Source organism: Dama dama, chromosome 6 (assembly GCF_033118175.1).
Source record: "Dama dama isolate Ldn47 chromosome 6, ASM3311817v1, whole genome shotgun sequence".
NCBI lineage: Eukaryota > Metazoa > Chordata > Mammalia > Artiodactyla > Cervidae > Dama > Dama dama.
The window spans coordinates 47,285,676-47,309,312 of NC_083686.1; the positions used below are offsets into that span (position 1 = coordinate 47,285,676).

Below are 23,637 nucleotides of genomic sequence, written 5' to 3' on the forward strand. Positions count from 1 at the left end.
CTGCACCTTCAGAAGATGTGCAGAGCCTAGCTGATGCTCGCCATCTCCACCAGCACGACCACCATGGTGCAGAACACCGTCATTTCCTGCCTGCACTGCCGAAACAGCCTCCTCTCTCACCCCTGTATGCTGTTCTCTATAAAAACAGCCAAAGAAATCCTTTTTAAAAGATCGTGTCACTTCTCCAGTCAGAACCCTCCCAATGTCTTCCCATCTGATTCAGAATAAAATCCAAAGTCCATTCCCTGGCCCCATGTGTCTGGCCCCTGGTTATTTCTGACTCACCTTCTCCTTCAGCCACACTGGCCTCCTGTCTGTTTCTGGAACACAAGTCACGTGTGCATATTATTCTTTCCTTTGCCCAGTCACCCACATGCCCTGCTCCCTCATGTCACCCAGTTTCCATCAGACCTTCCCTGACCTTCCGCTGTACAGTAGAACCCCACCTGGTCACTCTCTCTCTACTTATGCTGACTTGCTCTTCTCAGATGATGTTTGTTTTACTTCTTAAGATGTTTATTGTCTGCCCCTCCCCAGTAAAACATCAGTGTATGAGGACTTGAACTTTGCCTGTCTGTTGACTGCTGTGTACTCAACACCAAGAATAGTATCTGACACATAGAAGACATTTAAAAATTAATCACTGAATGAAGGAAAAGAAGAAAAGGGAAGAAAGGAGAGAGAGGAGTTCTAAAAAAGAGCAAGTCTGCAATATCATAGTGCTCCTGGGACAGTGGGCTTGAAGAGAAGTACTTCCAGGCAGTTTTTTTTGAGCATCTGGTCTTCAAAATTATATGGCTTGAATCTTCATTTATAGTGTTACCAAAAATAATTGGAAATTAAAATTACTTTTCTCTAGGAGAAAAAAGTTTTCTAGTTTTTCTGTTCATTGTCAGAAACATATCAGTCAGACACTTGGTTAAAACTCTTAAGTAGCAGCAAGTGAAAATGATCTGAGACTTGATCAGTGTCAGTCTTATGTGCACTTAGGAATTTTGATATAATTTTTAGCTGAGAAATAAATTGTGTTAAATGTATAAATACACCTTATGAACAGTTACTGAGAGGTCACTAGTCAAATTTTGATTGGTTTGTGGATTTTTTTTGGTTGTTATTTTGGTCATGACTTTACTCTGTCTTACCACCTTCTATTCTTGCTCATATTCCAGTGAGTTTTGTTTATTATCTTTGTTCTGTCCCTTCTTGTGTGGATAAATAAACCATATGATTTTTCTCCTGATAGGAAAACAGCATCATCCTGAATGGCACTGTGATGGTCAACACGACTCGCCTCCCAAGTTCCTCCAGCGGAGACCAGTTTGGTGGTGATGACTGGGTGCGTTACAAACTCTGTGTGTGTGCCGACGGAACGCTCTTCAGAGTGCAGGTGACAGGTCAGAACATGGGCTGCCAGACCTCAGACAACCCCTGTGGAGACCCGTACTAGAAGAACCCAAGAGGACATCAATAGATTCATATTGTGACTTATTTTTTTAAGACTAGGCATGCATATCATGTTTTTACAGAGTTTATGATAACTCATTTATTTAATCTGCAGTGCACTGCTGCATCTATTTTGTAGTCTCCATGTTTAAAATAGTCTCAGAGAGCCTAAATTCTAATACATTTCATTGAGTTGCACTGATCTTCAATTTACGGTTCTCTAAAATTATTGAGAGAAGTGAGTATAATCAAAATTAGTCTTTAAAGAAGTATTTTTAAAATGCCACTGTTCCTGTCTAAAGGATAAAGGGATGAAGCAACTGTAGACTCACTATAAGTAACTTTTGGTAACTAATGGGGTTAGACCCAGTTAAGATATTTAAAGGTACACCATCAATAAATGTTACATGTTCTGTCCTTAGGCTTCTAAGAGGAAAGACAGATTTTTAGTGCATTACTTTCAACTATATTCTCGCAAACAAGTGAGGTCCCTAAAGAGCTTCACATATGGGAGATAGTAAGGAACTAAAGGTCCGTATTGTCACAGCTATGGTTTTTCCAGTAGTCATGTACGGGTGTGAGAGTTGGACCATAAAGAAAGCTGAGCACTGAAGAATTGATGGTTTTGAACTGTGGTGTTGGAGAAGACTCTTGAGAGTCCCTTGGACTGCAAGGAGATCCAACCAGTCCATCCTAAAGGAAATCAGTCTGAGTATTCATTGGAAGGACTGATGTTGAAGCTGAAACTCCAATACTTTGGCCACCTGATGCGAAGAGCTGACTCATTTGAATAGACCCTGATGCTGGGAATGATGGAGGGCAGGAGGAGAACGGGACGACAGAGGATGAGATGGTTGGATGGCATCACCGACTCAACGGACATGAGTTTGAGTAAACTCCGGGAGTTGGTGATGGACAGTGGCGTGCTGCAGTCCATGGGGTCACAAAGAGTTGGACACGACTGAGTGACTGAACTGAACTGAACTGATGGTTCCTTAGTTTTGCACTAGGAAGAAAGTACTGTAAGAGAATGTTCACTCATTAAATGTTGATTTACTCGTTAAATACTGTGTTCGCAGTGTGGTAGAAATGAAAGCACTATCTCAGCTTTATCTAGGAAATGCTGATAGCTGTCATTTATTGAGCATCTTACACTGCTAGGCATTGCCTTAAGCATTGCACATGTAATGTCTAGTTCTCACTACAAACTCTATAAGCAGATGTTATCCCAGTTTACCCGTTTAGGAAACTGAGGGTTAGAGAAGTTAAGAAACTTGCCTGAGGAAAGAACAGAGTTGGGATTGGAATTCAGATGTGATTCAAACCTAGATGGACCTGTTTCTAAATACCACATTCTTTTTGTCAATATCTGTACTGGATTTTTAGGTATTTAAAACTCTAGAAAGATAAACAGAGGCTAATTCAGATTTACCTGTGCAGATAAGAATCAAAACAGTTGTGCTACTCTAGATATAAGAAAATCAATCTCATGTCATATAACTGACCAGTCAATGTCAGATTTTAAAGTTTCTTAAGCCAATTACAAAATATTATGCTATAGAGAGGTCATAGTTGTGGATTACCCCCATTCCCCAACTGGGGTGCCTGAATGGGTAAAGGGGTTGCCAAGATATGTATACCTCAGCCTTCGGGGTGGCACAGTGGGAGACGGGGAGGTCATGTCCCAGGCGAGCCCTGCTGGCCAGAGATGGCTGGAGAGTTTACCCCAGCGAGCCAGACAGATTAACCTTTTAAATATGTGCCAGACCTTGAGAGGAGTCAGGAAGCGCTGGACTAAAGGGCGCTAATGAAGGAAGTAATATGAGTAATTTTTATGTAAGATGAGAATTGATCTTTGCTTCTAACGTCAGCACCCATTATAATGATTTACAACCCTCAAGCCCGTTGATTTTTAATGTGTTTTATATTTGACTTAAAAGGAATTCTGGTGGTGTTAACACACATGCAACATCAGGAAGAGAGACTTCAAAGTCGTGTGCCATAAAGTAGGCAGCAGAGATAAACCATAAACCCCATTTTGCATTTAAATATAACAGTATTCTGTCCTTGACACTTTGAACTATAGAGATGAGAAAATCAATACAAAAAATAATTTGCATTCAGTATTGTCACAGTCTTTCTGATAGAAAAACCAAAACAAAAAACAGTAGAGACTAACTTACCTATTACTGAGTACAGTTTTTAAGTGAAGAAAAAAGAGAGGAAGTGAAATTTATGACCTCTGGGTATTGTTAGTTGTAGTGATACTCAAAACCCATATGAATATTATTCAGTTTCACTTAATATCTGAATGATATTCAGAAAAAGTCCATTGGAATTTACATTCAGCTGCTCAGTATATTTGTAAATTTTACATTCATTACATGTCTGCTTTATTTAGATTTGCTTTGGAGTTTTGTTTAGATAAATATTTTTACAAAAACCACAAAGCACTATGTTACAAAGTATTATTGATTGAATGTAATTCATGAAACAATCTATTTTTACTTCTCTGAGAAATAACTTGTTTTTTATACATTTCCATAAAGTGCTTTGGACATGAGAGAATATTTTGATGTTTTTATAGAACTGATGTTAAGGTAACAGGTATAGTATTTTAGGACACTTTACAGGTAGCTTTTGCTTCTTCATTGAAACATAGACCTGGAAAATTCCCTGGGAAGCAGAACAAGAACAAACCATCCATTTTGCGTAACAGTAAAGCCTCAACTACTCATTCTCACCATCAGGTGGTATTTTTCTATAAACTGAATTTTTAACTTTGCCTTTTCTGCTTATTATTCCCCTCCATCAAACACTGATTCGACAGGCAACAGATTTGGGGTGAGTAGAAATCAAAGACAGGATCCCAGGAAAATGGGACAGACCCATGCTTGTTTAAATAACTACGCTCCTTTAGAGGTAGATGACAATGACAAGGGGGACAAATGAAATGAAAGCAAGGTATTTTAGAGGCTGTCTAATGGGCAGGTGGGAAGAATGCAAAGCAACGCACAGTAGGGACTGTCTGTGTTGTCTGTAATATTTTAACGTATACTTGTGTTCTTTTTGCATTATTAAAGAACAAATGGTGTATGATAGTTTTGAATGAACAGTGAAAGTTCTACCTAGTTTCGAGTGAGTTCTTTAAAAGAATGAGGATGTTACGGTGCTAAACTTGACAGAAAAAGAGAGACCATTGAAATACTGATAATTTTAGTAACCTTTTTTCAAAGCATTGAGGGGGCAAAGATTACAGATTATGCCGTACAAAAATAAACATATAAATCTGAGTTACTAATTTGACTTTCAGTTGAGTCAGTTTGTAATAACTATTAATGACCTCTGTTTACAATAAAGATTCTGTAAAATTGTTTGCTGTTGATTTTTTAATTGTTAAAATATTGGCAGGTTTCTACTCACTCCTGTAAACGTGTTGAATTAGCTCGAGAATTGGGCACCACCAGTCTTTATGTCATCTCTCTGGAACCCTAGAGCTCAGAGTGAGAGGTTGTACAGCCCATCTGGAAGGTCCTGCCCTTGGCACTGCAGAAGGCCTCTCTTTCTGGTGGCTTTTCCCCAGCATCCCACGGGAATGTGCACAATGGTCTGTCCTCTCTGCAAGAGGCCAGAGCTTAGATAAGAAAGGGTTAAAGGTTTGCCAGAGGGCAGGCTCCAAGGCCGATGGGTGGAGCCTCAGAGGCTCGGGTCTAAAATCCTCACCTGGTATGATTCAGAGAGACCCACTGGAAAAAGTCCCTGAGGATCAGAGGTATGCCCAAGAAACTGTTCCTGTGATGTGCTTTCTCCATCTTGGCAAGACTAGCCTCTTGTGCCTTTTTCTTCTAATTGTGGTGACTTCTCTTTCATATAGGAACGGACTCATTTCCTTTCTACTTTCTGATTTTCCTACTGCTTTCTCCCTACCTCTCTCAGTGACACACCCCATATTTCTAACTGCTTCCTCATAACTTCAGCTTGAATCTGTCCATTTATAGATTTACATTTCACCTAATTGTCTCCAATAGCCTCAGAAAATATTTCTGGAGTTCTCAGATGTTCCTTACCTAACATATAAGTTTGTTTTAGTGTATATATGTATAGATATAAAGTCTTTTGAATTTATTTTTAATTGGAGGATAATTGCTTTACAATGTGTTGGTTTCTGCCATACGACACTGCAGAGGGGACATATGTATATTATGGCTGGTTTGCATTGTTGTAAAATATTTTTTAATTTATGAATTAATACCTTTCACTTTAAGATATAAAATTATCCTTATCAGCTGTTTTGAAGTCAAATCTACTAGTTACAGATAAATCTCTTCAACTTAGAATCAGGTAAGTGAAAAAAAAAATGATTTTTTTTTAAGTCCCTTAAGAAAAAATTTTTGAACCACATGTTTCTCTTTGATATTATAGTATGCCTATGAATGATGACTTTTTTCTGTTACTGCTGATATTGTAACATTAGCTTGCTATGTAATTGTATACTGATGATTTCAGCTTTGAATGTAGTAACAAATACCTTTCTGACTATACAAATTAATTCAATTGCTGGTATTACATAAGAAGTACACTTTAAAAGCCAGTCACTCATCCATGCTGTAGGGCACCTTTGCAGTTCATGGCCATGTGTACCTGAATTTAGATGCCCTTCAAAAATATGGGAGATTTGATCTTATATGAAACCAAAGTTTAAAAAGTTACATGGTCAGTTTCATTCACTCCATCTATTCATTTATCCAAGCAGAGTATAACCCTATGACAGACTGCAGACTTAAAAATATAGAACATGGGGGGAAATATATAAATTTAGATGATAAATAGGTTGATGATACAGATATACCCCAATTTATAGATAGCATAGTCCTATGACAGACTGAAGACTATTAAAAATATTTTTTAAATAGGGGAAGTTTTATCTTTATGTATGTGTATATAAATTTTAGATGATAAATAGGTTGATATAGATACAGCCCTATTTATATATAGCATAGTCCTATGACTGAAGAGTATTAAAAATGTTAAAAAGTGGGGGAACTTTTTCTATATGTGTATGTGTATATATATAAAAACATGGCCCTTACCATCTGGGAGCTGTTGTCTTTTGGGGTGTTTAAAACAGGTGCAAAGCAAAGCAATGCAGGATAGTATTGATATTCTGTCAAATTGAATGTTACTAACTTACATTCATTCATTCAATAAATATTGAAAGGTTTCTGGACAAAAAAGCAGGAGAAAGGGTCTTCAGGTCATAAGATCTGTGATAGATCTAGAAGGACATACATAGGTTTTGAACTGAGAAGAGGAAAGGGCTTTGGGCTTGGAATTGGAGGGAACCAAAAGCTGATGTTTGCATGAGATCTGCATATATAGTAAGGTGCACAAGCCTCATCTCATAGGTACTCCACATGTGCTTTCAAAACTAGTTCACAAAGTTATGTAAACAATACAAAGCCTAGGATGCCGACCCGAGGGATTTGGACTATATGCACTGAGGATCTCTTTAAGGATTTTGAATGAGGGAATGAAATGAGGGAAACAGTACTGTGGGGAAGTAACCCTTCGGAATTTCATTGGATAAACCAAGAAGGAGAATCAAGAGGCAGTAAAAATGGCAGGAAAACTAGTTAGCCCACTCTAGCACTCAGATGAGTGATGGGAATGACAGTGGTGCCATTAAGGCAGGAAGGGCGATTTGTCGTAAAGCTGCCTGCTGAAGCACGTGGTCATCTGTACACACATTGATTCTTCTCATGGGATTTCGTAATTAAATCACAAAAGTACTCATTTACTTTTCTTTTAAAATTGTTTTTGTGTATACCTGCAGGTATTGTGATTTGTAGATACTTGTTTTAAAGCTTTTGATTGCTTTCAGTAATCTGATGAAAAAGATACTTGAGTTTCTGTATCTTCGTGGGTCCTAGGCAAAGCATCCTTTTTATTACCCCCACCTTTTTATTTGAAAGGTCACCAAAAGCCACAAAGACAAAGCTTGTAGTTCCTCCAGTCATTTAAAAAAATCATAAGTCTCTTCCATGAGTTGAACTTTTCACCAATACAGTTCTGTGGTTTAGTGTAGCTAGATGACTTGTCACTCATGTGGCTGATTACAGTGCTGTAAGGTAAGCGTAATAGACTACTCGGTGCTGGTGACCAGCAAGGAACAGGGAAGTGTTTAATCTTGGTAGGGTTCCCTCATTCTAAAGAAGACTGTAGGGTGAATGGTCCTGGAAAAGCAGACACAGAGGCGAGACCCAAGCGAATATGTAGTTTTTGACAGATTGGGGTGGAGGGCAGTGGGGGGAGAGGGTCTTTCTTTTAAAATGTGACATAAATGTAATTTTACACTATTAGCTGTATACCATTTTGGCAGTTATATTTTACCTCAATTTGTAAGAAATCAAACATCCACTTAAATTGACAATCAAGGCAAGATAACTTTGCTAAGTCTTAAATTGAAATTTAAAATTTCTGCTTATTTGCTGTTTGTACATAAGTCATTTTGAATAAGTCAATTTTTCTTTCTCCAGGCATTATGAAAAACCCGTGTTTCCGAGTGATTGCCATGGTTATAGGTCTTTATTTTACTGGCACAATGACAAACCCATCAAGAAGAAGCGGTATTTTATTCAATTCCAAGTGCCAATGGAACGGATATCTTACAACAAATTGTTCTTTTGCTCGAAAGCATGAAATACCCGTGGACATATCACAGATAGCACCCACGGTGGATGAAAGTTCCAATTTCTTTAGGGTTCTCTTACAAACTCACATGAAAAAAGAAGAATGGAACATAAAACACCTGGACCTTAGTAACAATCTCATATCAAAAATAACCTTAAGCTCTCTTGAACATTTTCATGCTTTGGAAATACTAAACCTCAGCAACAACGCCATTCACTCAGTATTATTGGATCTACCCAGTTTTAAGTCTTCATGGGTGAAACGCCACAAAGGCAGCTTGAGAAATCGGCTTCCATTTCTAAAGTTGCTTACTCTTCAACGAAATAAACTCAGCAACATTCCCAAGGGTAAGTACAATTTTAAAAGATGGACCAAGAAACCACGAGTATTTGGAGAGCTAATGTGCATACTTAGTTGCTCAGTCACGTCCGACCCTAGCGACCCTTTGACTGTACCCGACCAGGCTCCTCTGTACATGGGATTTTTCAGGCAAAAATGCTGGAGTGGATTACCATTTACTTCTCCAGAGAATCTTCCCAACCCAGGGATCAAACCTGTATCTCCTATGTCTCTTGCATTACAGGCAGATTCTTTACCCACTGAGTCATGATATTTCGTGTCAATAAGAATTCCAGGTTTGTTTTCAGTTTCAGGAAAACAGCTAGAAGTATAGCAATTTGATCAGAGTAAAGATAATAAGAGGCCTTCCCTGGTGGCTCATACGGTAGACTCTGCCTCCAGTGCAGGAGACCCTGGTTCGATCCCTGAATCAGGAAGACACCCTGGAGAAGGAAATGGCAACCCACTACAGTATTTTTGCCTGGAAAATCCCATGGATGAAGTGTGGAGGGCTACAGTCCATGGGGTCACAAAGAGTCAGACACGACTGAGTGACCAATTCTTTCACTTTCACTTTTCAAATATAATAAAAGGAGTTTCTTATGAGAATTTTAAGTTTATAATATGTGGAATTTAAAGTCAATGTAATTTAATCTCCTGTTGCCATAATTTATATTGATATTATATGAATTTGTCAAGAGATACTAATAATAGAAAGTATTTAAGTGCTAAATAATAATGCATTATTTTAAATTACCTAATTTGATTTATGTATATTTGTTACTAATTAGCATTGAGAAATAACTAGTTCAGATACTTTTAATATGTAACAATTCAAATTAAATGTTGCCATATTTATAACTTTTGTTTTTACAGAATACATTTTACATCTACTTATCTAGTTCTCCTCCAAATGTAGACTATATATATGCTAATATTATATGTAAACTGTTATTATTAAATCAAAATTCGAACTCATCAGAACACATATCATCCTATTTTATAATAAATACTCATCCATGCTGATACTCAGTAATCTACATGTTGGAGTTCTTCAACTCCACTGTTTTTATTTAGAAAATATATATAATAATACTAATAATAATGTTTTATATTTTTATATTTTATAATAGTAATGATGTTTTATTTAGAAAATCAGATTTGTAAGCCACAGCTTCCTTTTTTTATTCAGGAAAGCTGCAGAGTTTCCTTTCCCTATTTGTTTTCAGTCTCAGTCACTGTTGCTAAGTGCTTACTTTATATTAGACCCTGTGGTGGCGCTAGTGGCAAAGAATGTGCCTGCCAATGCAGGAGATGTAAGAGACATGAGTTCAGCCCCTGGGTCAGGAAGATCCCTGGAGGAGGGCAGGGCAGTGCACTCTAGTATTCTTGCCTGGAGAATCCCATGAGCAGAGGAGCTTGGCAGGCTGCAGTTCATAGGGTTGCACAGAGTCAGACATGCCTGGGACAACTTAGCGCACGTGCATGCACATGCTAAGAAAATGTAAGAATATTTTCATTTTTCTCCATCTCAAATTATATATAGTTTTTCTCATTTTCAGTTCTTTAATTTCATGTTTTTATTTTTTTATTTATTCACTTATCTTTTGCTCTTTCACCAGTTTCTGGTCCTGTTGTAAGCATAGTTGTGACAATAATAGCCTGGCAGGTGAAGGGACAACTGCTCCAGTCCCCACATCAGCAGAATTGTGTGACGACAGGAGTCTTCTCTCCCCGACCTTTTCCATAGAAGCAGCGTGTAGTATTTTCAGTGCACAGTGTAAACTAATTGCATTTTATGATTTTTATTATATTCTTATTGTAAAAGAAATGCCTATTATTTGTAGAATATTAGGAATTAAAGAAAAATTTAAAGGGAAACATTAAAGTCCCTCATGTAATATATATTCTTCAACTTTATTCTTTATGCCTACCTATATATTTTTCTTTCAAAATTGTATCCTACTGCCCATATGTCATAACATAATTTTATATCACAGAATATTTTGAACATCATACATAATTAAGCAATCTCATAAATATTTTAAATAGTCAAATAATTTTCATATATGTTAGTCACTCAGTTGTGTCCAATTCTTTGCAACCTGGTGGGACTGTAGCCCACCAGGCTCCTCTGTCCATGATATTCTCTAGGCAAGAATATTGGAGTGGGTAGCCATTCCCTTCTCCAAGAGATCTTCCCAACTCAGGGATAGAACCTGTGTCTCCTGCACTGGAAGGCAGATTCTTTACATCTGACCCACCAGGGAAGCCCCAATTTTCATATATACATATAATCAGTTCAGTTAAATAGCATTTAGATTATTTCCATTTTGTTTGCTATAACTCTTTGATGAACATCATTAAAGCTACACATACTCACATGATATAGCAGTGTTTCCTAACTAGTGTGTTAAATGTGAATCTCAACCCACAAATACAGGTTAACTGGATATGTAACTATAGTTTATAATTCAGCAGAATTTCTAATTCTGAGCCCCCATTCTGCTAGCATCAGTTAGGGTGGGATGGAGAGATAGTGACAGTTAACCTCAGTCTTTCATGGACTTTCATTTGTCTTTTCCTAGATTTGTACCACAGCTCTAGAATCTTATACGCCAACAAGGCATCAAAGTGTGTGTGTGTGTGTGTGCACGTGCACACATGCTCATATATGTATCCCTTACCCCTTCTAGCCAGAGAACATTTCTTTTCAGTTCTTCAGTTTGGAGGAAATTCTTACCTGCTTTTGTTTCTTCACAATCCTCTATCTAGATCTAGAAATTCCTTTCCTGTAAAGATTTAGGCCTTTGGTAAACAAAAGCCAAAAAGACATGTTTGCACCTCTGCTTTCTGCCTTATGATGTACCTTCGGGGGCTCCTGTCTAGCTGCTGCGTGCGGGCTTCTCACTGCGGTGACTTCTCTTCTGTGGCGCATAGGCTCTAGGGATGCGGGCTTCAGCAGTTGCAGCACTCGGGCTCAATAGCTGAGACTTGCAGGCCTCAGAGCTCGGGCTCAGTAGTTGCAGCACATGGGCTTAGTTGCTCCGCGGCACGTGGAATCTTCCCCAACCAGGGAATCCAACCTGTGTCCCCTGCATTAGCAGGTGGATTCTTTCCACTGTGCCACCAGTGAGGGCCTCCCCTGGAACAATTAACACAGATCTTTTACCTTCTGCTTGAATGGAGAGAAAGGAAATAAGGGAAAGAGATAGGCAAAAGATTAATATTTTAAAATATTAGCCCACCACAACAGTAAATAGAAAAATGCTGACTGGCTCCTTAAGGCAGATGAATTCCCCAGAGCTCACTGGAGGTTAGGATGAATACATTTCATTTAAGGACCAAATATCCCTATAAAATGCAGATACAGTCCTATCTTCTTTTCTCAAGTTAAACTTTTGCTTCCCAAAATATCAGGAAATATGTTAAAAACTTCCAAAGGAGGGGGGAAAACATATGAAATGAGCAAATCCTGTATCTGAAATTCTATTTAATAATAGAATTCTAGCATACAGAACTATGGAGAGATGAATAAAACAGATCAATGATGGAAGTCCAATGTAAGCCTTAAATCTAATTGGTTATACTTGAGTTCTTTTATCCATAGCACTTTGTGATTTGAAGTGTTTTTCTGTAATCATCATATACTTTTAGTTTTTACTAGGTTGAGTCCCCTCTAGCGTACCTTCCCATTCATCATTCTGTGACTATGGCTAGGTAACAATAAATTTGTTTTTGTCTAAATCTCATTATCTTTTAAAATGTTAAATAGTATTGCAGTAGACGTGATCCTAGCCCACACTAATTCATAATTATAATCCAAAAGCAGAGAATCATTTGTATCTAACTGTTTACATAGGTAAATAGTTAGATTTACAATGATCAATACAAAGAAATAGAGGAAAATAATAGAATGGGAAATACTAGAGATCTCGTCAAGAAAATTAGTGATATCAAGGGAACATTTCATGCAAAGATGGACACAATAAAGGACAAAAAAGGTATGGACCTAACAGGAGCAGAAGATATTAAGAAGAAGTGACAGGAATACCCAGAACTATACAGAAAAGATCTTCATGATAACCACAGTGGTGTAATCACTCACCTAGAGCCAGACATCCTGGAATGCAAAGTCAAATGGGCCTTAGGAAGCATCACTACAAACAAAGCTAGTGTAGGTGATGGAATTCCAGCCGAGCTATTTCAAATCCTAAAAGATGATGCTGTGAAAGTGCTGCACTCAGTATGCCAGCAAATTTGGGAAACTCAGCAGTGGCCACAGGACTGGAAAAGGTCAGTTTTCATTCCAGTCCCAAAGAAAGGCAATGCCAAAGAATGTTCAAACTACCGCACAGTTGCACTCATCTCACCTGCTAGCAAAGTAATGCTCAAAATTCTCCAAACCAGGCTTCAACAGTATGTGAACTGTGAACTTCCGGATGTTCAGGCTGGATTTAGAAAGGGCAGAGGAACCAGAGATTAAATTGCCAACATCTGTTGGATCATCAAAAAAGCAAAAGAGTTCCAGAAAAACATCAACTTCTGCTTTATTGACTATACCAAAGCCTTTGACTGTATGGATCACAACAAACTGTGGAAAATTCTTAAAGAGATGGGAATACCAGACCACCTGACCTGCCTCCTGAGAAATCTGTATGCAGGTCAAGAAGCAACAGTTAGAACTGGACATGGAATAATAGACTGGTTTCAAATCAGGAAAGAAGTACATCCAGGCTGTATATTGTCACCCTGCTTATTTAACTTCTATGCAGAGTACATCATGAGAAACACTGGGCTGGATGAGGCACAAGCTGGAATCAAGATTGTTGGGAGATATATCAATAACCTCAGATACACAGATGTCACAACCCTTATGGCAGAAAGCGAAGAAGAACTAAAGAGTCTCTTGATGAAAGTAAAAGAGAGTGAAAAAGTTGGCATAAAGTTCAACATTCAGAAAACTAAGATCTTGGTATCTGGTCCTATCACTTCATGGCGAATAGATGGGTAAACAGTGGAAACAGTGACAGACTTTATTTTTTTGGGCTCCAAAATCACAGCAGATGGTGACTGCAGCCATGAAATTAAAAGATGCTTGCTCCTTGGAAGAAAAGCTATGCCCAACCTAGACAGCATATTAAAATGCAGAGACATTACTTTGCTAACAAAGGTCCATCTAGTCAAAGCTATAGTTTTTCCAGTAGTCATGTACAGATGTGAGAGTTGGACTATAAAGAAAGCTGAGCACCAAAGAATTGATGCTTTTGAGCTGTGGTGTTCAAGAAGGCTCTTGAGAGTCCCTTGGACTGCAAGGAGATCCAACCAGTCCATCCTAAAGGACATCAGTCCTGAATATTCATTGGAGGGACTGATGTTGAAGCTGAAACTCCAATACTTTGACCACCTGATGCAAAGAACTGACTCATTGGAAAAGACCCTGATGCTGGGAAAGATGGAAGGCGGGAGAAGAAGGGGATGACAGAGGATGAGATGGTTGAATGGCATCACCATCGAAATGGACATGAGTTTGAGCAAGCTTCGGGAGTTGCTGATGGACAGGGAAGCCTGGCATGCAGCAGTCCATGGGGTCACAAAGAGCTGGACTCAACTGAGCAACTGAACTGAACTGATTTACATAGGTGTTTGCTCTCATCTCAGTTGACGATTAATTAGAGATAATCTCAGCACCAATCAAACAATTGGCCTGTGGCACATGTGTACCTTTATAAATCATGTTTGACATGTCTTAAAATTGTGACAGTTCATAGAGGCAGTGAAAGGTTGCTTTGACTCCAGAGAGCCCACTTTTGGAAGGGTAAAAGATCATACTGACTAACCCAATGTCAGCTGACTTCCTGTCTTGACACTGACCAGCTGTGATGTTACCAAAAAGCTTCATGTTGGAAAAATACCCAGAGGAGGTACTGGCCTATGTAATTTACAAAACAGAAGACAACTGTGAATTTAACCTTAATGATCACTTCACCTTATTCCGTATTTTGGGAGTATAGCATTAACAATGGAAAAATCAGTTTAAAAAAATAGAAATCCTGGGGACCAGTCTCCAGTTACACTATCCCACTTACATCAAGAAGTATTTTGGGAGTGCCCAAAAGTGCCTGAAAATATATCAGGACAAACATCTTACTGGGTTTCCAGTTAGGCTGAAAGACCAGATGTGACAACCTCACATTAACACACTAAATTCCAGAATCCAAGAGATAAGTATGTTATCAATGAGGTGAAATAGTACCTGATTTTTGAAACTGGTGGAGAAGGAAAAAAATGTAACCAGTGTATTGTTGAAAAGAAGAAGCATGTTGTATTCTTTTCATTTGTAGGATATTAAACCTTTCATCCTGATTGCTCCTTGGATTATGGAAATACCAATAACCAATGTTCTCAAAACCAATACAGGTTCAAAAGTAACAACATGAATATATGTCATTAAGCCAAGAGGGCAAGGTCTGTGGCTCACCCGTGTAAATTTGACCATATTAAGGGCTGATTTTATGAATCAAATATGTTATCCAGGACCATTCCAGGCTCTATTCCAATTCTTAATACTCTTTGAACTTGAAGCCTTAAACTTTATGTTATCAGATTATCACATTTGGAAGAGCGTTTAGGAAGTTCAGAGTCCGAAGAAATGTTTCTAAGATAGTGTAATGTCTGGACATACCCTCTGTAGCCTTTTCTCTAATAGACACTGAGATAATTTCTTGGAAATAATAAAACTGTCTCTGGTCATTTAAATGCAAAGGCTAATCAAATTCTTGCCTCCTGTGGCCTAAGTGATCATCAGAAGACAGTTTAATAAATAATCCCATCTCCACAAAATTGCCTCCATATTTTTTCTCCCAACATTCAACTCTCTTTACACATGAAATGTGCTCTCTGATAACCAGTCCCCACCCAGTAATGAACCTCACAACCTCTTCCACTCACCTGAATGTCCTTTAACACCGATTTCACCATGTAGTTTATAAAAGAACATACTTCCCTTTATTGAGAAACACAGTCAAGGGTCTTGGAAGAGTTTACCCAAATTCCCCAACTCCATCTTGAGAGACCCCCAAACGAAAAGATCATTTGTAGAACTTCACCAGTTCTCTTAGTAGCATTAAAGCTTGATTCTCTAAAAGTAGAAGTAAAGAGAAAATCTTCATGTGGAAGGAATAACTGAACATCACAGTCTTAATTCCCATGTGCAAAAGTTATCTTCTTGTGGATCTTAGCTGGATATTATGAAGGAAGTCAAAAGAAGAGTTTTACAACTGTCCGTGTTCAAAAGCCACCCTGCCCCCCATCCCCAAACATGCTTGGGCATGTTCCGGTTCCACTCTTCCAGTTTGTATTTATCAGCCCAGACTCCCAGTCCATCCCTCTCCCTCGCCCCTCTCCCTTGACAACCACAAGTCTGCTCTCTGTATCTGAGAGCCTGTTTTGGTTTTGTAGGTAGGTTCGTATGTGCCTATCATATGTGCCCTTACTCTCTGCTTTATCTCTTGTACTCCTTGGTGGTGGTTTTGTCACTGTCGTGCCCAGCTCTTGCGGCCCCATGGACTGTAGCCTGCTAGGTTCCTCTGTCCATGGGATTTTCCAGGCAAAAATACTGGAGTGGGTTGCCATTTCCTTCTCCAGGGAATTTTCCCAACCCAGGGGTCAAGCCCCAGTGTCCTGCACTGCAGGCAGATTCTTTACCAACTGACCTACCAGGGAAGCACCGTGTATCACTCTACTTGTTTATTGACCTTAAGCAAGACACTTAACCTAGAAAAGCCTCCTGGTTCTTATCTTTAACTAGAGATAATGATATACATAAAGGTTGATGTGAGGCTTAGAGACAGCATTTGTAAAAACTGTAACAGAGTGATGATATATGTAAAATATCTTTCCTTCTACCTCATACAGAACAGGTGTGCAAAAATATTAGTTCTCCCTTAGGGCCATTTGATCATCCTGAGTATCTAATTCTCTTTCCCATCCCAGTTCTTGCTACTGTACCTTACAAGGTACCTTAGTGGTAGCAGCTAAAATGACCTTCAGTTGCCCACCCCCCAATTTTATTTCAAAACTCAAATAGCTGGAATGTTTATTTGGCCTGGAGTTATTCCTGCTACAGACAGCTTCCACCGAGCTGGCAGAGGACGTTGGCTGAGAGCAGCCTCCCTGCCTCCTGCCAGCCACATGTGGCAGCTGCACCCGTATGGCCTTGCTCTACAGGGGGACACACTGGGCATGCCATAGGATGCCGTGGTACCAAGGTCAAAGCGTCTTTTGCTTGCAGAGCAGGCACATCAGCCTGCAGAGCTGGCTCAGATGAGACTGTGGTGGTGTTGTTTTTTTTTTTAATGAAGTGTAGTTGACTTACAATGTTGTACTAATTTCTGCAGAGTGATTCAGTTATACACACACACATATATACGTATATTCTTCTTTTATATTCTTTTCCAATATGGTTTGTCATAGGATATTGAATATAGTTCCCTGTGCTTTATACAGTATGACCTTGTTGTTTATCCATCCTAAAGCTAATAATTTGCATCTACCAACCCCAAACTCCCAGTCCATCCCTCTTCTCTCCCCACTCTCAACTTAGCAACCACAAGTCTGTTCTCCCTGACCATGAGTCTGTGTCTCATGGTCAGGGAGAACAGATTTTTGTAGATAGGTTCATTTGTGCCATATTTTAGATTCCACATATCGTATGGTATTTGTGTGTCTCTGTCTGACTTACTTCACTTATGATAATTTCTAGGTCCATCCATGTTGCTGCCAATGGCATTGTTTCATCCTTTTTTATGGTTGTGGAGTATCCCATTATATGCACGTACCACATCTTCTCTATCTTCATCTGTTGATGAATCATTTAGGTTGTTTGCCTGCTTTTGCTCTTTTGACAGTGCTGCTATGAGCATAACTGTGCATGTATTGTTTGAATTATAGTTCTGTCGGAGTATATTCCAAGAAGTAGGGTTGCTGGATCATATGATCATTCTGTTTTTATAAACTGTTATTATTTTGTCTTACTTGATTGTTTTCCTTGGTTTCTACATTTTCTCACTTCTCTGATTAAATTTGCTGTTTGGAACTTGGGGAAGGCCTAGGAGGCTAAAGCTTTTCTATTCAGATGAGAGGTCAGGAACACAGGGCCCTGTCTCTGAGAAGGCCCCACAAGGTCCAGCTGCATTTCAAATCCACGGTTAGAGGTGGAGGTTTCAACACCCCCTGTCAATTGATCGATGTGGTCTCCCTCATCACTGAACTCCTGGGGTACTTATTCAATTCAATTAAGCACTAGATATAGTAGCAACCATGAGCTTACATCCCTGTACAGGCCAGGAAATCTCATGAAAATGTTAGGAAACTCCTTCATCTAAGTTTCTGTGTGGCATTTTTTCCCCAAGGCCCATATGTCTGCATATTAAAACATATAGGGATATTCATTCCACAAAGAAACAGGTTTTCCCCAGAGGTTACATTCACAACGTTTAACAAACGGCCTTTCGCCTGGGTTCCCAAGTTGGAAGCCTCCTGGCTGTATTGGTGGAGTGGAATCTTTCTGGGGGAGGGAGGACGCAGTCAGTCCGGTGCCTAGGGCAGTGCACGCAAGGGCTCAGCGGCAGCTGCTCATGAGCCAGTATGGACGTGTTTCTCATGTTGTATTCATAAGTATTCAGCCTGTGCCCGCTGAATATTAACCTTGGCGGTCTCTCATTGTTCTAAGCATGAGGGCTTCTTGGCCTATTCCTTGTCTTCCTATTTTTGATAGAGACATCATATTCATCTATAAGCACATGTCCCATCCAAAGCAGGCAGCCTTCATTCAGCTCCAGCCAAATGTTTTGTGCCATTTGAGACTTCCAGGTTTTCAAGAAAAGTTAGAAATGTACATATTTGTATTGAATCTTTAATGTTGGCTCCACAACTTGTAAATTTCTGTGCAGGTCAACCACTGTCCTCTAGCCTATAGAATGTGTATCATACAACAGGCCTTACAAGTGTTCACAAAGATGTGAATTCTGCCCTGAAGGGACCAATCATCTGATGGAGAGACTGACAACCAAAGATGGTTTTATTGGTGGGGGCGTAACTGCGCTGTGTAACGAATCGCTCTTTCCCGTGTGTGTGCTTTATCACGTGATCCGGCACGAGGGTTCTCTGCTGTCGTCGTCCCCGGCACCGAGTGCCTTGCTCGTTATATTTTGACTGGGTTGTCGTCCTTGTGATCTCTTGGCTCAGTCTATAAGCTGAAATGAACACGTGAGGGCATAGATGTGAAGCCATTTCAATTAAGTCATCGTCTCTCAGCATAATCAGTCTTATAGTAAGTACTCTGCAGACAGTAGACAAGAAATAAACCCTTCTGGAATCGAACCAACATGATCTGCTATGTAGAGGTTTGTTAAAGACACAGACTACATGTGAGAACAGAGCAGAAGGAAATGTAAAAATGCAGGGCTTCCTTGTGAGACTCATATGGGAAATCAAATTTGGAAGACTGCTATGGCTAGCACCTCATTCTCAACGTTTATCTTCAGTGCCAAATGGTTACTTCTGGAATCAAGTGAAATACAAAGGCAGAGGCCAACACTCAATTAGATGATTTTGCCAGAAAGTAAAATATCTAGCTGTAATACATTACCTAATATAAGAATTTCTAGAAAACACTTATCAACAATAAGTAGTTAAAAGATATAACTACAAAATAGAATAATAATAACTGAAAAGGGGAAGAACTCATCCATGTAAATGAAGCATCAAAACAACTTTTTTCTCTATAACCATAGCAAGATCATCCAGTTTTACCCACAGGTCAATCAAATAAGCAAGTATTATAATTATCTCATTCAATCCAGGTTAGATTTTTTTACTGGTGCTCTTATAAAATTAGCATGTGCATGCATGCTAAGTAGCTTCAGTGGTGTTGGTCTCTTTGTGACCCTGAAAACAATAGCCTGCCAGGCTCCTCTGTCCATGGGATTCTCCAGGCAAGAATATTGGAGTGGGTTGCCATCCCCTCTTCCAGGGGATCTTCTCCACCCAGGGACTGAACCCACATCTCTTATGTCTGCTGCATTGGCAAGCAGGTTCTTTACCACTAGCGCCACCTGGGAAGCCCCCAAATTAGCACATACTCATATAAAGAAAGAATTCAAAGTGTATAAAATAAAAGCATAGTTTCACCTTTCTTCACCACCCTGCTCCAAAGTGTAAATACAACTGGTACCTTAGTTCATCTCCTTCCAGGCCTTCTTTTCTGCTCTCTCAAAACGTATGTATCTGGTTCTTCTTTTGCAAAAACATTAGAATTATACTCCATACTTTTCTGAAAATTAACATTTACCTTCCTGTTCAGTCGGTTCATATTGGCCTACCCCGTTCTCTTTTAAGGCCACATGGTATTTATAGTATTGATAGACTATCCTTTGTTTGCCTGTTTCTCTGTAGTAAACCATTAAAGTTGTATCCAGTTTTCTACCATTATAAACAATGCTACAGTAAATATCAGATTGATATTTCAATCTGCTTTTTAATTTTAACAGGACTATGGAAACTGAAGTCATTACAGAGTTTGGATCTGTCATTCAACAGGATATCACAAATTGATTTTTCTGATTTTCATAACTGCCTGCAACTGGAAAACCTCCATTTAAAGAGCAACAGGATATTCAGAATTCATCCAGAAGCCTTCAAGGACCTAAAAAAATTACAGGTTAGAAAATAAAGTTTATAACATCTCAAATATGTGGACCTACAGGCAACTATATTAGAAGAATATTTTCATTGAAGAGTTTCTACATGCCCAGTAGTACTGGCTACTAATCAAAACATATAAGTCTATTTTAAGATTCCCCTTAAAAAGTTGAAGTCTCTCTCTTGCCTCAAAACTCCCAGGCCTCAGTAGTGGACATGAATTTTATTTGAACATTAATACTCAGCAGCGAGAATAGGCACATTATTTTTCCTAAGTCAAATTAAACCCAGCTCCAAGCTTTCACTTATCAATTGGCAAGAAAATGAATCTGTTATTAGCAAGGCTCCCTCCGTAAACTACAAGGTCAGTCAAATATCCCTGGTGTTTGATGCAGTTTGGGATGCTATGGGCCCGCATGGGCTCTTCACCCGTTGGGCCCAGGACCACAGGAATCTCAGAAGGCCAGTGACCCTGGTGCCTCCACACCAAAACTGGACACAAAATAATACAAACAATAATGATACCAACATATACTTGCATCACACATACCACATGCCACACTTGGTTCTAAACATCAGAGCGGTGTAGGGGGGACCAGTGTCACCCTTTAGAGCCCTGCTTCCTGTCTCGGGCACCCTGCAGTGCATCTCACCAAGGTCCTGACATGCAGACAGCTGTGAGTGTGAGAACTCCTGGAGCCCTGCTCTAGTTCTGACAGCTCTAGCCCTTTCTCCTCCAAGCCCCTTTCTCCCACCTCCCCTCTTTTAGGAGATACTGTAAAATCTCTCCTCGGTGCTCCTTCAGAAGTACCAACGTGGCCTGCAGTGTGGCCCCCAGAGATGCCTTGTGCTGTGCTTCGTCACTCAGCCGTGTCCGACTCTTTGTGACCCCGTGGACTGCAGCCCGCCAGGCTCCTCTGTCCTTGGGGATTCTCCAGGCAGGAATGCTGGAGCGGGTTGTCATGACCTCCTCCAGGGGATCTTCCCCACCCAGGGATCGAACCCAGGTCTCCCACATTGCAGGCAGATTATTTACTGTCTGAGCTACAGGGAAGCCCAGAGATGGCTGAGGAGCAGCCTAAGCCCCCATGCCTGTGACCTGCACCGCACACCCCCATTCTTTACACAGACCACCATCATCCAATAAAAACAACGTGAGCCACATAGACAATTTTAGATGTTCTTGGTAACTAGATTTAAGAAGTAAAAATAAGCAGGTAAATTTAATTTTAGTAATATGTTTTGTAACCTAGTATACTCAAATACTATCTCTTAGAATGGAGTCAATATAAAAATTATTAAAATATTTGGAATACAGTCAGTCCTTTATAAACATAGACTACACATAGAAATTCTCAAGTGGCCAGGATGCCCTACTCCTTTAACATACAAATCTGATTGGCCCCTGCCTGCGCCTCCAGGTTCATTTCAAGCCACACTCCTCTTGCTAACTGCTTTCCTGCCCAGTTTTCACCCCAAGCCCTCCCATCTTGCTAACCCTTTTGCCTGAAAGCGTGAACTCTTACTAATCCTTCCAACATCACTTCCTCAAGGAAGCCTTCCCTGGGCCTCTAGATTGAATTCATTCCCTTTATACATATTTAATAGGATATGATTTTTCCTTATTGTACATATGGAGTCTGAAATTATTTCATTTTAGGTATGGTTAACTGTTAATGCTTGTGTCCCTATAATCCTTCTACCAGGTGCAGAGCTCTTTGAGAACATTTGGGTGTGTGTGTGTTCAGTAGCTAAGTCATGTCCGACTCTTTTGTGACCCCATGCCAGGCTCCTCTGTCTCTGGGATTTCCCAGGCAAGAATACTGGAGTAGGTTGTCATTTCCTTCTCCAGGGGATCTTCCCGGCCCAAGGGTTTGAACCTGTGTCTCCTGCATTGCACGCAGATTCTTTACCACTGAGCCACCAGGGAAGCCCCTTTGAGGACATATATTATGTCTATTTTGTTTTCTAGTGCTTAACATCTATCCAGTACATACCATGTATTTGCGAACTCTTGGTGAATAAACAAAGGAATGAATGGATAGATGATGATCATGCATACGTGTGTAAGTTATCTATTGCTGTGTAACAAATTACTGCAAACTTAGCAATCTAAAACTACACACATGTATTTATCTCACCTTCTGTGGATCAGCAGTCCAGGCAAGGCTTGGCTGGGGCCTCTGCTGAACGTGTCTCAAGAGATTGCAGTCAAGATGTTGGCCAAGGCTAGAGTCTCACCTGAAGGCCCAGCTGAGGAATGATTCACTTCCAAGCCCACGTGGTTATTGGCAGGATTCAGTTCCGCCTGGGCTATCAGGCTGAAGGCTCAGTTCCTTCCTGGCTGTCAGCGTCAGCCTGCACTTCTTTCTGTGCCATGGGGGCTTCCACGCAGCAGGACACGGCGTGGCAGCTGGCTTCAGCGCCCAAAGGAGAAAGCCTGCTTGCAAGAACATTACAGGCTCATGGAATGTGATCATGGGAGAGAGGTCTCACTGCTTTCAACATAGTCTATTTGTTAGAAGCAAAGCAACACAAAGAACAAATATTAAAAGCAGCAAGGGAAAAACAACAAATAACACACAAGGGGATTCCCATAGGGATAACAGCTGACCTTTCAATAGAAACTCTTCAGGCCAGAAGGGAATGGCAGGACATACTTAAAGTAATGAAAGAGAATAACCTACAACCCAGATCACTGTACCCAGCAAGGATCTCATTCAGATATGAAGGAGAATTCAAAAGCTTCACAGACAAGCAAAAGCTGAGAGAATTCAGCACCACCAAACGAGCTCTTCAACAAATGCTAAAGGATCTTCTCTGTACAGGAAACATAGAAAGGTTGTATAAACGCAAACCCAAAACAACAAAGTAAATGGCAATGGGACCATATTTATCAGTAATTACCTTAAATTTAAATGGATTGAATGCTCCAACCAAAAGACAAAGACTGGCTGAATGGATACAAAAACAAGACCCCTATATATGCTGTCTACAAGAGACCCACCTCAAAATAATGGACACATACAGGCTGAAAGTGAAGGGCTGAAAAAAGATATTCCACACAAACGGAGACCAAAAGAAAGCAGGAGTTGCAATACTCATATCAGATAAAATAGACTTTGCAATAAAGGCCATGAAAAGAGACAAAGAAGGACACTACATAATGATCAAAGGATCAATCAAAGAAGAAGATATAACAATTATAAATATATATGCACCCAAAATAGGAGCACCGCAACATGTAAGGCAAATGCTAACAAGTATGAAAGGGGAAATTAACAAGAACACAATAATAGTGGGAGACTTTACTCCCACTCACACCTATGGATAGATCAACTAAACAGAAAATTAACAAGGAAACACAAACTTTAAATGACACAATGGACCAGCTAGACCTAATGGATATCTATAGGACATTTCACCCCAAAACAATCACTTTCACCTTTTTCTCAAGTGCAC

The 23,637-nt window shown here is 39.7% G+C and overlaps 2 protein-coding genes across 4 annotated transcripts in view; both read left to right on the plus strand.

Moving 5' to 3' along the window:
* SGCB (sarcoglycan beta) overlaps positions 1-4,817 on the plus strand; it is a 29,812-nt gene extending 24,995 nt beyond the window's left edge. The window contains exon 6 of the mRNA XM_061145986.1: positions 1,244-4,817. Within this exon, the coding sequence (XP_061001969.1) occupies positions 1,244-1,447 (204 nt within the window). The 3' untranslated portion in view covers positions 1,448-4,817. The remainder of the gene's footprint in view (positions 1-1,243) is intronic.
* A 243-nt stretch (positions 4,818-5,060) lies between these two features.
* The window catches only part of LRRC66 (leucine rich repeat containing 66), a 33,328-nt gene continuing 14,751 nt past the window's right edge, over positions 5,061-23,637 (plus strand). Inside the window, exons 1-4 of one of the 3 annotated variants that reach the window (XM_061145982.1) lie at positions 5,148-5,215; positions 5,709-5,784; positions 7,980-8,480; positions 20,025-20,194. In XM_061145982.1, coding sequence (XP_061001965.1) covers positions 7,985-8,480; positions 20,025-20,194 — 666 coding nt within the window. In that variant the 5' untranslated portion in view covers positions 5,148-5,215; positions 5,709-5,784; positions 7,980-7,984. Of the gene's footprint in view, positions 5,216-5,708; positions 5,785-7,979; positions 8,481-20,024; positions 20,195-23,637 lie in introns of those variants that run through there. The other 2 variants (XM_061145983.1, XM_061145984.1) reach the window with 2 other exon arrangements.